This window comes from Adiantum capillus-veneris, chromosome 5 (genome assembly GCF_014529385.1).
Source record: "Adiantum capillus-veneris isolate H3 chromosome 5, ASM1452938v2, whole genome shotgun sequence".
Lineage (NCBI taxonomy): Eukaryota > Viridiplantae > Streptophyta > Polypodiopsida > Polypodiales > Pteridaceae > Adiantum > Adiantum capillus-veneris.
In genome coordinates this window covers 27380641-27397098 of record NC_140935.1, presented here as the reverse complement: position 1 = coordinate 27397098, position 16458 = coordinate 27380641, and the positions used below count along the sequence as shown (strand labels likewise).

The following is a 16458-nucleotide window of genomic DNA, read 5'->3' as shown; positions in this document are numbered from 1 at the left end:
GGCCATGGAACAAAGCCACAACCCGAGCTAAACATGGCTACTCACAACCCGACATGAGAAACCTACCTTACACTGGCTGGGCATAGCCACAAATCCTTCACTCCCTATCACCTATCCCTGGGAGAAATTTGCACTGACTGGACGAATCCAGAGAAATGCATGAACTCTTAACACCCCCTCTCAGCTCCTAGAAAGGAAGTCGGACTAGGAAGCTGGAGTGAGCAATCTGCAATTGGAAAGAGAGGGTTTCGTGGACGAGGATATTTGCTACAAACTTTGCAGTACAAAAGTATCCTACAATGAAACAATCCAACTGCTACTCCTGAAAGACGTCCAAGAAGTAAAATCCTGTTCGCTAAGAGGAAATCCAGCTCTATCAAGAATCTCCTCAACTCAACCGACTCCCAAGTCTCACAATGAGCATCTGCAGAAGGTACTGTTGTTGACCTCTCCAAGAGAATGCATCAACATTAAGAGTAAAGGCATAAACTATTGGTATCATTATTATTTTCCAACTCTAAAGTCCTCCACCCTCGAGGAAAGAGTCGGAAACCTGCCGGAAACTCCAAGTTGCTACGGGAAGTCCAAAGAATGAGGCTACTGAGGAATCGACTCTTCGATGATGAAGAGCCAAAGAATTGCACCAACCACCATATAGAATGATGAATAACACACTGTTTATGAAGTCACTTAAATTAATAAGTGAAAAATGTCAAAAATAGGGAAAATAGGCTAAATGCACTGGAAAAATTCCCTAACTGATTCTAATGGATTCTGATGGGAATACTGATGATCATGCTGTGTGCAACCAGAGGATATGCATCTATACCAAGTGACTGGGCATGCACGGTCTACGAATAGACTCACAAAAAGTGCTAGAATACTTCTAATCTAGATTGACTGGACTGACTGAACCCTGTTATGCTGTAGCTTGTCCATAGACACATAGGGTTGGATGTGTCACGTGACATCCCCTCTTTTCAAAGTGAGGTACTGGTACCGAACTATATGGCGTCTAGGGAGATCGCCGACAGCATCCGGAATCTTGGAAGGGACTCTTCGCCGGCCCACTCCAATGTGTGGGTCGTGCGGTACTTGAACTTCATAAAGGTCTGCACGCTTGCTTCTTTGGGCTGCGCTGAAAGCGACACAAAGTCTTCTGTGGCTCCTTCAATGCTTCAACTTCATCGAGAGTCATGTTTCTTTCTTCTTCAAGAATCTCCATGGCTGAAAATTCCTGAAACCATTTCCAACACAAAACCATGAACATACCCATTCCATGTAAAGTGGCTGGAAAAAATCTTGTCTTCTCTAAAGACTGTGCATGCAATGTAGATGAACAATTAGACGGAGTGCCAAACCGTTCACTACACACACACAAACAATGAGATCGAATCTTTCTCTTATGATCTAAAGCAATCAACTGTGGCAAATCACAATGGAAATGCCCATGCTTGGTGCTCATACTTTCATGTGCTCTTTCTATGAATGTGTTATGCCAAGGAAGAGACATGGAATGTGACTTCCTTGAACACGCAAACAATGAGATCGAATCTCTCTCTTATGATCTAGAGCATTCAACTGTGGCAATTCACAACGGAAATGCCCATGCTTAATGCTCGTACTTTCATGTGCTCTTTCTACAACTGTGTCATGCCAAGGAAGAGACATGGAATGTGACTTCCTTACATGCATACTTTTCAGCTTTTCATGAACAATCTGCATACATCCGTGCTCATTCATGAGTGAAACGTACTAAACGTACAATATGTCATGCCTAGGAAAAGGGATTACATAAAGACGCTGACTAGAATACAGGAAACGATCACGAATGAAACACGAACAATGCGTACTTCCTGTAAGGGTTCTTTGGACCTAGGACTCGAGAGCCAAGATCGGTTCTTCCTGAAGGGGTTCTTTGGACCTAAGCTCAAGAGCCAAGATCGATCCTTCGCGATTGATCGAATCTGCAATGAGGTTAGCTTCGCTAGAAAAAGCATCAACTAACTCATCATCCTTGTGAACAATCACGTCATCTTCATGCAACTCATCATGCTTGTGAGAAATCACTTCTTGATCATCATGCAAATCATCATGCTTGTCATTGTCAACCAAATCATCATGCTCATCATTATTATTCAAATAATCATGCAAATCATGCGTGTCTTGCTTTGGAGAAGAAGAGATTGAGAGAGTCTCCTTTTCTTGAATCTCTTGCATCTGTGTCTGCACTTGAGAAAAGAGTCGCAAGAACTCTTGCACGTGTCGCGCTTGCTCATGCTCACGCTCTATGGACGCCTTTCTTTCTGCTTCTCTTTTTGCTTTTCTTTCTATGTGTTTGCGAATCATTTATGCCATTCTTTCTGCATTTCTTGCTTCGTGTTCTAACTTCCTTTCCATAAACATCTTCTCCAACTCCTCCATAGGAGTTAGTGAAATCCTTGACGTAGATGGGGAAGGGGGAGGGTCGGAAAAACCTCCTGGTGGGGAAAATTCTTCTTCGCCTCTCTCATGCTCATCACCTCCAAGCGAAGTATCCATTCTGCTTCGAGTGATGACCATCCACTAAAGTCTTGGGTTCTTGTGGTCTTGGGTTCTTAAGTTCACAAGGAACTTGGGTTCTTGGGGGTCTTGGTTCTAGGGGTTCTTGAGTTCTTAAGTTCACTTGCAACCTATGTTAGAGAAGGATCTTCTCTTCACTCGAGGTCTGCTCTTTTCCGCGGGCGCACCCCTTGGCGGCCTTGCGCTCACACCAACGTTGCTTTTTCCCACCTCACGTTGATTGGCCGGCCGCTAAGTGCACGGTCCGCTCTCAATGAGTGAAAAGAGGTACAAGGGGAGGCTGGACAAGCCCTTCTTTCTTGGGATTCCTGTTACTATTCAAAAACACGATTAGGAATCGACACGCCCAAGCGAACTTGGGTTCGTGCGACCGCAACAAGCAAAAAAATTCTTGTGATTCTTGTGGTTCTTTCCTTGAGTGATACAGAACACTGCCAAAGCTCTGATACCAATGTAAGGTGCAGTGGAATGAATGTTGTTCTTTCTCAAGATGAGTGCTCCATAATGTGCTCAAGGTTTCTTTTTGTTCTTATGGAAGGAGGAGCCTTCCGTTCTTAATGAGAGAGTGCAATGATCACAAACAAGTGAATGGACACTGTGCTTGCAAGCGTATGAGACTGAGAGATAGAGAAGAGAATATGACACCAGAGACGTTGTAAAACCCTCCTCCGAAGGCCCCACTCTCGTCGGTGAGAGTGGTCTACTATTGATTGCACAAACTGAATGCATGTGACTGATGCAAGTCTAGGCTATGTCGGTGTCGACGGGGGTGACGAGGCCGACGCTAGGGCTGAAAACTGAAGCTACTTATCTGCTGTCCAAAAACGCTTAAGGCTGAAATCTGCTGCAAATCAAAACGCTGAATTGGGGCTGATTTTTGCTGCTGAAAAATGCTGTTGTGGGCTGCTTCTTGCGGACTGAAATCTGCGGGTCTGTATGGTTGTCAAGGCTGGAATCTGTTGTTGCTTATCTTGTTGAAAAACGCCAGGGCTGCAGAGTTTTCTTTGGAGGAAAAACGCTAGCAACTGAGGATCTTTGGCGATACTTGCTTGGATGGAAAAACGCCAAGGTTGAGGATCTGCTGGCGATGGTACTTGATGAAAAACGCTAGGGGAGAGAGTCTTTGCTTGGAGGGGAAACCGCCACCAAGGGTTCTTGCATGAAAAGTTGCCTGTTGAGCTTGGGCTCCTGCTGCCTCTTCTGCCAATTAGTGCTAACTCTAGTTTGCTTATATACAAACTTAGAAAAATTGCCCTATCTACTTTCCAACAAAAGTCACTTAAAAGTAATAAGTGAAAAATGTCAAAAATAGGTAAAATAGGCTAAATGCACTGGAAAATTCCCCTGAAGGATTCTGATGGGAATGCTTATGGTCATGCTGTGTGCAACCAAAGGATATGCATCTACACTAAGTGATTGGATATGCACGGTCTGCGAACAGACTCACCGAAGTGCCAGAACACTTCTAAATCTAGACTGACTGGATTGATTGAACCCTTGTCGTGCTGTAGCTTGTCCACGGACACATAGGGTAGGATGTGTCACATGACACTGGCCATAAAACAAAGCCAAAACCCGAGCTAAACATGGCTAAACACAATCGGGCATGAGAAACCTACCTCACACTGGCCGGACACAGCCACAAAACAACCCTCACTTCCTAACACCTTCCCTGGGAGAAATTGAGACCGATTGGACGAATCTAGAGAGATGCCTGAACTCTAATAGGCATATCTTGTCGACTGGTATCCCTTTGGATCTACTAGTCTCAATCTTGAGTTGGTGTGAAGATGTCCGTATCTGACCAATGGCACACCGCAACCCATGAGATAGATGTGTATCCATATAGCTAGGTCAAATCACAAATCCGTCCCTTGTGAGTCGGAGAAGATGCTCTTTATAGAAAGCCATCTTCATGCCCAACTCTTATGTTGGCTCTATCCATGTCCTCTTGGTGTGCAACTGGGTTAGGTCCTGGCGAGTAAGTCTAGTAATTTCCGCCTGAGTAAGAGACACGATGGTGCATCAAGGGAGGACTGAAAGGGCGATAAGATGACCATGCTGAAGCCATGTATCTAGAACCATGCTGACATCTGTGCATACCAGCATGACGTGTCCTCTTGTGAACCTAACTGTTGGCGGACTCTAGGACCAATCTGGCTAATCTGTCTCTGGCAGTATCCCATAGGCTGTGCATAAAGGAGACTAGTCTGGTAAGCCCCTCTTATCTCCATAGAAGGGGCTGCTAACTCCGTTCTAATGATCTCGTGTGGCACGGAGGCCTTGGCTCTAATCAGTCGAGAGACCATAGTTACCAAGGGCCTCTCCATGCCTCTCCACCCATTTTGACCCACAGAGGGTCCCCAAACCTGAACAAACAATAGATGTGGCTACTCAGTCAACTGCAACTGCTTTGCATCAAAATAACATAGCTTCTTTTGCACCGAGTGCCATAAACCCTTTGCCAATGAATGTACCTGGTATACAGCCACAGCTACAAGACCAACATTTTCGCCAGAATTGGCTCATCAAAGATCAAGAACAGAGCAAGCAATTGTACATACGACAATTCATGCTGCTGTAGCAGCAGCAACAACTGCATTGTCAACATCTGTTGAAGCAACAAGTTTTGATGGTTCAACATGCTCAGCTGACGGATGCAAGTAAGATGGCAAAACATTCAGCACTCATGAAGCAGATGCTAATGAACCAAAATCAACAGGCGAACATGCGAAATATTCTTCAACAGCAGCAAAAGGGCACATCTTTGCAAGCAGCGGCTTTGCCACAGATACCTCCACCTGCTCAATTATCTCCTGAGAGTTACCTACAAAACATAGCATATCCTGCTTCGCTGATTTCAAATGTTGCAGCACCTTTGCAGGCATCTACACCACCTTTTATGGCACCCTCCCCGTCTCCAGTAGTTGAGGATTCTGAAATAATGCCAATGGCCCTCAACAGTCTTGGAGGTGCCGATGTGATTACTGCTTTGCATCAAAATAACATAGCTTCTTACCCTTTGCAAATGAACCTACCTGGTATACAGCCACCACAGCAACAAGACCAACATTTTCACCCAAATCAGCTCGTCAATGATCAACAACAGAACAAGCAACTGCAAGTACGACAATTGCAGCAGCACCATCACCAGCACCAACTACAACTTCTGTTGCAGAAGCAACGCCAAGGTCAGCTGCAGCCATTGTCTGCAGATGCATGTACTGACAGCAAGATGGCAAAACATGGAGCGCTCATGGACAGCTAATATTGAAACAAATGTATCAACCAGTGAACACATTAAATAGTCTTCAAAAGCTGCACCAACTGCAAGCAGCTGCTTCACCACAAACATGTCTGCCTTCTCAATTATCTCCTCAGAGTGACATACAAAACATGACAAATTCTGCTTCCTTGATTCCAAAGATTGGAACACCTTTGCAGGTATCTACACCACTTTTTATGGCACATTCTCCATCTCCAGTAGTTGAGGATTCTGAAATAAAGCCATCCGCACCTGCTGTACCTACAGTCTCCCCTGCAGTAGGTGGCCAGGTTTCTTATTATGCAAGTGCCACTCCAAGTGGACCTTCAGCTGCTATCTGCAGGATTCCGGGGGGCTCCGTTTTGCCATTGTTAGACTGCACTCCAAGTCTACAAACTATGAGCCTTCAAGATCAGGCACAAGCATATGTGGGTGGAAATGCAGATGAGAAGCAATTAGCAATTGAGCCTCCAATTGAGGGGCTCATCAGAGCACTTTGGCATCTTATCTTTCCCTGTTATGCAGCTTTCATGTGTGATAGGTATTCTTAGGAGAATCTAGCTAACGCAAGGGAGTAGGGTGATGACAACTTTCGAGAAGCTTTGGTTATACAAGAAAATGTTATTGAGTTAAACCTAATGTAAGTTTGACATGCCTTATTGGAGAGTTTCAGTGCATATCCCACGGTCTGATGTGTCCTTTTTGTTCAACTTAGCTAAGCCCTAGCTAAGTTTGTTAGGCCTAGCTAAGTTTGTGTGTGCTCTCTTTTGGCCTCATATGTCCAAAGAGAGAGTAAAGGAAGGGGAAGAGAAAGAAACAAATGTTTTTATTGGATGAGTACCTATGCTATGGTGCCTACACATATGTTGGTGGACGGGTTGTTTACACATGGATGCAACCAAGACCACACACAATAACCCTTCCCTTTGGGTTTTGTTTGCATTGACACAATACATTCCTCACTTGCAATGCAAATTCAAAGATGCCACCATTCCTTGCAAGTTCATTGACATGCCTAAATAGTAGATACATTTGTTGAGAGAGAGAGAGAGAGAGAGAGAGAGAGAGAGTAGAGGAGGAGAAGAGACAAAGAGACTTGTTGTTGGATGAATATCCTTGCTATGGTGCCTACACATATCTAGATGGAGAGGTTGTTCCCATACATGAGTGCAACCAAGTCTGCACACAACGAGCTTTCCCTTGTGGGTTTTGCTTGCACTCACACAATATATTCCTCCCCTCAAAACACAAGAAGGGGTGAGGTATGCACAAGTCTCCCCAAACATAATGGGTGTAACAATCCTCGTGGGGTCCACTATATAATCATATTAATATACCACTTGAGTTCAACAAGAGGGGTTTTCTATTTTTGAAAAATCAAGTGATTTAAACAGAGATCTTTGCAAAAGAACAAATAATTTAGGCTTCAAAAACTTTGCCAAGAGTAGACTGTGGACAACAAATTTTCCCTCTTTTTGATCACTCTAGTGTGGCTAGTGGCACTCCAATTCTACATATTCCATGACTAGGAAATACCAAAAGGAGAGATTATAAAGGAGATTAGTGAAAGGATCAATGTAAAATGCAAGGAGAATACTAGAAATCACAATGGAGAGAGGGAGAGTGCCAATGTGATCTAGAATAGGAAAATGTCAATTATGCATAGGATCTAATTATATCAGGAAATGTTAATCTATGCTAAGCTTTGATACCATTAAATACAAGTTAACAACCAACCATTTAAGGAATCCAAGTATACCAAAATCATAATTAGAAACTACTAAATGGGGAGAACGTAGCTCAAGGCATGCACGGTAAATGATGCATGACACCCCCAAGAGTTTGAGTGATGGTGTTTGTATCACATGTGTATAAACCTTGCTTATACAAAGGTTACAGAGATGATGTGTGCTTGGTGTCTCTATGCATGAGTGATAGCTACACATCGTACATAGTTTTGTTGTTTTAATACATACAAGAGTGTGCACATAAGAAATTGATAAGGGATCCTCAAAAATATGTGAAAAGTTGACCTCTGTACTTTTACACCTCTTCGAGTCGTTTGATGATGAAAGCGACATGAAGGGGAGCTCTCTTATTAGTAACATCCCTTTGTTACACATGTGAGTGTGAGAGCATTTCCCCATGTTCTTTATGGTTTGATCTAATTTTTTTGACTGAATTTATGTGCATATTTGAGAGCAACTATAGAGCCACATCTAGCATATATAAGGAATGTTGAGATGGTGTGAAGCTTGTAGAGTTTATGCTCAAATTTGGAGAGGTTCTCCTTAATATTTTGGTTTCTCTCCCAATGTTTTAAGTCCTTTTTTCCCTTTAGAGTGCAATAGATCAAAGATGAGGCTATGGAAGTGTAGAGGGAAGCTAGTCTAGTGTAGACGAGTGTGTGCACACAACGATGAGAAAATTTGTGAGTGGAGATCAACCCATATCTTCTCATGAGAGCTAATTTCTTTTAGAGAGCAAATAGACCAAAGATGGGGCTATGGGAGTGTTAAGCTTATGAATTTTTGGATATTTTACCTTAGTGGAAGTTGGAATGTTAACGTCTGTACTTTTGGGATTCCAAGGGGTGTTCTTGGGAAAGGGCGTTGCCCATTAGTCTTCTCGAAGTATGTAACTGTTGATCAGTGTCTTCTTGGGAATGTGAAAGCGAAAGTTATGGCGGATATTTGAGGTAGATGTGGAGTGGATCATTAACAAATATGCAGAGAAAGAGAACAGTTTGGGAATTGATCAGTTGCAAGGAAATACAGATGGTGTGGAACAAAAAAATTTAGAAGAGAAGAAAATCCAAGAGGAAACGGTGATGGAGGATTCAGAATTGGAGCCAAAGGAGGCAATTCAGAGAGCGGAAGCTCTGTATTATAAGATGATAAAGAAAGTTTCTCGAGTTAAGGAGGATGATTTACAGGATCTGATTTTGGGGACGGAGGATCATCCAAAGATAGTAAGAGTTAGTGTTCATTTGGAGGATGGCTTCAAGAAGGACTTGAAGGAATTACTATTGGAGTATATTGATGTCTTTGCATGGGACTATTCTGATTTGAAAGGCATGGATCCTCAAGTGTACAAGCATCATATAAATTTGAAAACGGATGTTGTTCCAGTGATTCAGCAAAGATATAGAATGAATCCAAATTATGCCAAGCAAGTGAAAGAGGAATTTGATAAATTGTTGAATGCAGGATTCATAGTGCCAGTGGATCAGGCGGAATGGTTGTCACCAATTGTAGTGGTACCCAAGAAGTCGGGGAAGTTAAGGGTTTGTGTGGATTACAGAAAATTGAATGCAACAACATTTGCAGACCCATTTCCATTGCCTTTTATTGATTTAGTTCTGGATGATGTAGCGGGACATGAGATGTACACTTTTCTTGATGGATAGTGTGTGAAAACACGGGTCCTGTTTTTGGCTTTTTTTCAATTTTTGGCAGCTATACCACTCTAAACTTCATGTTTGTGAGGTTTAGAAGGCTAGAGGTTAGGCCTTCATAGTTCTCAACATTTTTTGATGATTGTAGGGAGAGCTAAGTGTTAAAATTGAAAGTTATGACCAATTTACAAGAATTGCATAATCCTGTTTTTTTGCCAAAATTAGAACTTTTATGATTTTTTTGGTGGCTTTCTTGATATCCAAATTCAATTTTGATTATGTAAGTGTAATGTATAACATAAAGCTAATCCTCCTTGAGTTTTGGGGGACCTAATATGCTATATAGCATAGTATATGATTATGGTTGAGTTTTTTGATTGCTGAAGAATACGATACATTTTAGAGTAGCAAGTATAACTTTCTCAATATTGCTAGTTCCTTAGGCCAATTGTGTGTATTTTCTAGGTAGTGACCATATCTAATCATAAACTACAAACTTGGCTAGATATTGAGTAGTTTCTATGGGTTTCTAGAGGTCAGAATGCTAAACCGAGTTTCTTCATGTTTGCTGTATTTAGCACTTTATCATTGCCCCCAAGGTTCCAATTGTAAGAGATCCATTATCCTTTTGACATGCTCCATGGCTCCTTTTGAATCCAGAGGCCCAAAGGGAACTAAGAAAACATGTATATAGTATCTGTATTGAGCGTGACTATAGAAACTTTGATGATAGGTCCGCAGAATGGCAAAAATGCAACTTTTTTGTACCTTTTCTTTTGCCCAAAAAACAATTAGTGAGGTAAAAGCAACCATATGTTTTGGTCACCAACCCATTGAAGTTAACGGGGCATTTTAGCTCATGTCCTACAAAAATCTCCACTCTTATTTATATGCAATCAGCCGTAAAAAATTGCTGTTTTGGGCAAAATGCACTGGTCCATCAACTTTGGAGGCTTGTAGTGACCAAGGGATGAGAAAAATTACAAGTTTCTCATTTTTTCCATATGTAGTAGTTATTGAACTATAAGCTCAATGAAAGGATTTTTCAAAATGAGTGGATCTACTGTGATTTTGAAAATTTTTCCCAAAACCCTGAAAGGACACTTTTATGTCTTGTTAGGTTACCATTCTAGTGTTAAGCTGGCTGAACAAGAATCCAAGGTACCTGATTCTGTTCACAAGAGCACCTGCGGCCCTTCAAAGAGATCCAATCTTCTGTCCTATACCCATAGTAAGGACATGGCAAGCGCATGAAGCATTGCAAAAGAAGAGGCCAACTTGGCTTAACTTCCCCAAGCTGCCAGCTCTAGAGAGAGGCCAGGCGATAGAGGAATACATGGTGAAAACCCTAACGAGAGCCATGTCTTTCTTCACGAGTCTACCAGATCGCTCCTATGCCATGTTGTATAAAATTTGCAGAATGTTGCTAACATGTATACAAGTTTTTAATGAGCCTGAGCAAACTGGAGTCTCATGGCTATCATTCTTGAAAGGAAACAAAGGCTTATGCGACGATCTAAGTGGGCAAACTTCAAAAGAGGTCCTTTACGGATTCTATGCCAGATGCATGTTCTTGCCATCTGTTAAGGCGGTTACGCCGCTAGCGGAAGCTAAATAGCGAGAACTCAACCAACAACAGAATTTGTCAGACGAGGACGGAGCTTGACCCACAGGCGCATGGAAACAACTAGGTGGGTGTCAAATCACCTACTCGACCTTCTAGTGACAATCACTACTAAGGAAATCAAATCTAAGTTCTAAAATACGCAAGTGACTGAAATCCGTACTACGAACGAATGCTATACGAAATAGGATCTAGAATCATTGAATCGATCTCAAACTCAAGGGGAAGTCTATACACTAGGTAAGAACAACACCCTAAAGACTTGAACTGCAAAATCAACCTATAACCACTCCGTGCGGTAAACGCGTATGAAGAAAGGCCAAAAAATACAGGTGACCAAAACTTGACCCCGATGGTACTAATGTGTAGCTCTACTCGTTGTGGTTCTATAGATATGCTGCACGCTCAATTCCGACACACGAGTTGGAAGAAAACTCACACCGAAGCTCGTAGGAACTTACCACACATAGAAGCCGATAGCGCGCACTCTTGGTATCTGTGCGTAGCTCTCGCCGTTGCTAACACAATGGCGGTGTCGCTTCTCCAATGGCGGCTCCGTAGCTCGCGTATCAAGTAGATAAGACTCTCTCTCTCTCTCACTCTCTCTCAACCACAGTCACGGCGCTCAAAAACTCACTTTGATTAATAATCTGAATGCTTTAGGTCACAAAAAATTTGGCTTATATACCTCAGCCTTGGAGGTGAGAACATCTCTAACTAATTACATCAGCAAGTGAAATTACTTCGGGATTACAAGCTGGAAACTCAATTGAGTCCCGTTACTTAATGAATGGCTCAAATCAAAATTAATGTCGGAAAGACATTTATTACAATCAATGGTTACAAAATGATGAGTGTGAGAAAAAATGTGGGTGTGATCCTCTGCTGGCTCAACACTCCCCCCCCTCTGCGTTCATGTCGTCCCTGACATGACTTTTATGCTTGGTCAATAAAGTCCTGTCATCTTGAGCATCTGCAAATGTGATTCGTATCGTAGGTTGCCGATGGTCAAGGTTGGGCCGAATATTTTTCTTTCGTGGGTGAAAACGCCGGTGTAGAAAGCTTCTTCGAATGTTTGCATGTGGAAGCTAGGCAAAAACATAATCCTTTGGTATAGGAGGTGTAACACTTTTGGAGAAGGCTGCAATGAAAGATCGTACATCATATCAGACACCGTGTCGGCCGTCGATAGTAGACTCGAGGTCGTGGCTTTATCTGGCGCGAACACTTCAATGCAAGCTAAGAGAGTCCTGCAGATTTTCTTGAGCATCTGACATGAAAGGTCAGGAGAGCCAGTAAAGAGCTTGATGGTGCCCGTTAGGGTTTTCACCATGTAGGCTTTACCTATTCTCTCTCCTGCCTTTGGTCCTGGCATCCTGGGATAATTAAGCCAATTTGGATTCTTTTCTGCAATCGTGTCATGCTCTTTGCAGTTTCTGACTCTTGGCACCGGGCAGAAGGTTGCATCCTCCCGAATCTCCTTTGGTGCCTCCACCAAGTAGATGAGGTAGGCTGGGTATTTGTTTAGCCAACCTTTCCTCCATCTAGGTTGTGAATCTACTATCTTCTTTGATTGTTCCTCCTTTGTGATGTCGCCTTCGTAAAGAGAGACATACTGCTCCTCCTCTAGTCTCTTTTTCGTCTTTAGCACTTCAAATTTTATCAAAGGGAAAGGCAGGCTGGGTTGCATCCACTGTTCATGGAGCACTTTTGTGTCTAGTCCCTGAAGTCTAATGGAGATTAGGAGTCTCCTCTCCCATTCCATTTCCGCCTTGGCACTCTCCTCTGTTGACTTTTCTATTTGGTCATGGAGCCTTTGTTCTTCTTCTTCAGAGATTCTTGAAGTCGAGGCCACCTCTTGATCTGGGGCTGGATCTTCAATTGTGGTTGCCTCTCCAATTTCAGGTAGCTCTATGGCTGCTCCACCTGATTCTTCTTGTGGTGTCTCTGTCTCTCTTCTTTGTTGCTCTTGTAGATCTTGGAGCTATTAGCGGAGGGCCTCATTCTCTGTCCGTAGTGTTTGATTTTCTAATGTGAGCCTCTCCTCTGCGGCCAATGATCCCTCCGCAATGTGCAACCTTTGCACTTGCTCTAATCTTAGCTCTCTTTGTAAGCTTCGGACCTGGTCTTCCAAAACTGGTACGATAGCTCCCTCTTGTTCGGTTCCTGCTCTGCCAGCTCTAGGGGTAGACCTCAATCTAGTGATTTTTCTTTCTTGGAGCTCGACTCTTTCCCTTAGCTCAATGAGCTCATCCTTAGCCGCCTCCAACTCATCCTCTATCCGCTCCCTTGCTTCCTGTGCACTTGTTACTTCTCTTGAAGCCTCGGCTAGCTGGAGTATCAAGCCGTCTCTCTCGTTTTCCACGTCATAGAGTGATGCTTTATGAATTTCAGATTCAGTCATAGCATTCTCTAAATTTCTCTGCAACTCCGCTTCCCTTTGTTTGGCTGTCTCAACTCTACTTCCTTTGCCTTGGACCTTTCTTTTATCTTGCTGAGCAGTTCATGCACCATGTGCATGTCTTTTTCATCATCATCTGTCAACTCTAAAGCTCTTTCCGCCACCACCTCCACTGGCTTTGGCTCTTCTAGTACTTTCGGTTCGTCTAGTTTCTCTTCACTTTCTTTATTACTCTTTGTCTTTTTCTCCGTCCCTCTCCGTTCATCTTGTTTTTATAGGGTGATCCCATAAACTGCCTCAAGAGCCTCTTCTTCGGTGTATCCTGTCTCTACCAGATCCTCATAATCATTTCTCTTTTGCTGAACGGGATCTATCTTCTTTTATTTGGTCTCGGCTTCTGGCTTTTCCAAAACATCTGTGTCCACCTCTACTGTGGTCTCTTCCACAATTTTTTCCGTCTTCTTCGGGCTTGGTACATCAGTCATAGAGGGATGTTTGTCCTCAGCTTCCTTGGCTTTCCCTTTGTCGGCTTGCCCATCTTTCTCTTGAGGCTTAGTAGACCCATCTACTTTCCTTTTTCCCTTGTCGTCTTTTTTCAGCTCAGCTTTTAATTGCTATACCTCCTCTTCAGTGTATGGCTCGACAGGTTGCTGCTCCAAAATAGCCTTTGACTCCTCATAAGCTTTAATATATTGATCGTATTGATCAATATGTGGCCTGGCCGAGCTAGTTCCGACTTTAGTGGGGTCTGACACCCACTTTTCTTCAAAGTCACCCTTTAGAGCTCTTTCCGCTCTAAACTGCTCCACTAATCTTTCCATTCTTGCCGCTTTCTGACTTTTGGTTTGCTTGGGAGCAACCTTCTTCTTTACTTTCTTCTTAAGTGGCTCGTCCACATCCTCTTCAGGTTCTGAAACTACTTCTAGTTTCCGGCGTGCTCTTGTGGATGCCCTCTTGGATACTTCGGGCTGATCTTCCTCCTCGTCGGCTTCTCTAAGCCACTCATTCTGGGAGGGAGCCTTTGGCCACTGATCTCTAGCTCCAATAGCTTCATAAACTATTCTTGTCAGAATTTCCGCTCCTCCTATGTATTTTGGCTTCTCGTTGTGCATGGCAATTACTTGCTCGTGGATGTGTTGAGCATAATTCACCTCTTTTGGCATATTGCTCTTTAATGCCCATGTGATGGTGGTCGCAATGGCATGGGGTGGTGTCGTATACTTTTGCGGTCTTTTACTGCAAACATGAAGAAATTGGTTGTACAGTCGGCAAAGGGTTGCCGCTCTTGGGTCCGCCATATCTCCATAGGTCGCATTCTGTTTCTTGGGCCCATAGACCTCTATGGCCTCCCTTCTTTCCCTGACCGAGCTCCCTTTGTTGTGCAGCTTCAATGCGTCTGCAATTAGCTGTGGAGTGATCTGTACTTCTACCTTCTCTCCATCCATGGCTGTCAATGTGGCTTTTCCATCCTTCTGAATGGATGTTTCCAACTCGTACACTCTTCTTGTATCCACACCTGATGGTCTCGAGGTGAAGAAACTATGCAAGTCTGCCCTTTCCAGGTACTTGCTAATGTCTTCTGACCTGCTATAATCTACCAATTCCTGTGGGATCATCGGTACATCCACCGCTTGCCCTTGAGGATCTCTAAAAGTCCCCTGGTAGATCTTTATTCCCTCTTTCTCCAATACTGCTTCCTCCACCCAAGTTTTGGTTGGCTTGAGGGTTTCTGCTGGAATGTCAAATGGTTCCGCTTCTGCAATAGCATCTTTGATTGTCGGTCTTTTTCTCTTCACTGCCGATGACTTGGTGGAATCCATGGATCCTGTAACTCCAATTTCAGAAGTTAGCGTCTTTTTGGTACTGAAAGCCGAAATGAAGCTTTTAACTATCCAAATGACTTGAAAATTGAAACATGAGCTATTCAGGGACTAAGGATGCAAGGTAGGTGAAAAAATATGCAAAATGGGCTCAAAATCATGCTGGAGACATCATACGCGTATGATGTCTTTTGTGTCAAAATGACTTCATATTGGTTGTGCTTGTAGCTGATAGTGTATACATGATTATCATATGCCTGGATTTGAGTTTGGATTCCATTTGGTCAAGTTTTGGCCAATTTAGTCCAGTTCCGGCTCTTGGCAAAATTTTGAAAGGGAATTGGATTTTATGATCCAAATTGGATAAAACTTGGTGGTTCACTTTCATATGGCATGTAGATCACTTCTGTTTGGTGGTTGAAGCCCTGAGGTGCCAAAATCACATAGTGAGACAGCATACGCGTATGATGTCTTTTAGTGTATTTTTGGACCAAATTTCTCTATAAGCTTGGATTTGGCTTTAGATAGGCTTATTCAGTGGATTTATGAAGTTTGGATAGATTTTGGGCTAAAAATGGCTCTGGAGACATCATACGCGTATGATGTCTTTTTCATCAATTTTGCATGGGATTGGTTCTGTGGACTCCCCATGTACTAGTGAAGGACTGTTTCTACTCAAATCTTGGTTTGGACTTGAGTATGTTGGGTTTGGGCCAAAAATAGGCTTTAGGTCGCAAGCTTGATGGGCTTAAGGGCCAAGCTTGTGGTGAGAACTAGGCCCAAGTTTGAGGGGCTTGAGGTGGCACAATAGTCAAAATGAATCCCTACAAGGAGGGGGTGATCGATGGAAGAAGGGGGGTGGTTGATTGACCACTCTCTCTCCCAAAGGGCACCCCTTGCCCAAGAGGCAAGTAGGACACATGTCAAGCCCCTACCTAGGTTATCCTCATGGTGTGCCTAAAGCCTATTGGTTGGCCCTCCAAGGGGTACAATGATAATTTATCACAGTTGATTAATTGTTTTAGCATTTATCAATCCCTCTCTCTCAAAGGGAAAAGGGGGACACCTGTCCCAAGGCTACCCTTGTTGCTTGGTATGACTCTTTCTTGTGATTGGTTAGGCGTGGAGGGGTCCAATGAGCTTCAAGCATAAGCTACAAGTGGGGGTCGACAAAAGCAAGTAGGGGGCCTGCTTAGGGGGTATACTCTCCCACACACACTCATATACACTCTCATTGTGTGAAGTGCTAAGTGCAAGATCTCCCTCTCCTTATCCAAGCAAGTAGAGGTTGAGAACCTACACCAACACTCTTGTCTATGGAATGCAAATCCAACCAAGAGCCATGCTTCGATGCTTAAGCTTGCCATCTTCTCCATCTTCATTAATATG

The 16458-nt window shown here is 43.2% G+C and overlaps 2 protein-coding genes across 2 annotated transcripts; both read left to right on the top strand.

Moving 5' to 3' along the window:
- Nucleotides 1–5194: 5194 nt before the first annotated feature.
- Nucleotides 5195–5830, top strand: LOC147457054 (uncharacterized). The gene has a single exon (XM_086513267.1). It carries the CDS (start codon nucleotides 5195–5197, stop codon nucleotides 5828–5830), a length of 636 nt encoding a protein of 211 aa, XP_086369393.1.
- Nucleotides 5820–6571, top strand: LOC147457053 (uncharacterized). The gene has a single exon (XM_086513504.1). It carries the CDS (start codon nucleotides 5842–5844, stop codon nucleotides 6376–6378), a length of 537 nt encoding a protein of 178 aa, XP_086369630.1. The 5' UTR covers nucleotides 5820–5841; the 3' UTR covers nucleotides 6379–6571.
- The last annotated feature ends 9887 nt before the right edge of the window (nucleotides 6572–16458 follow it).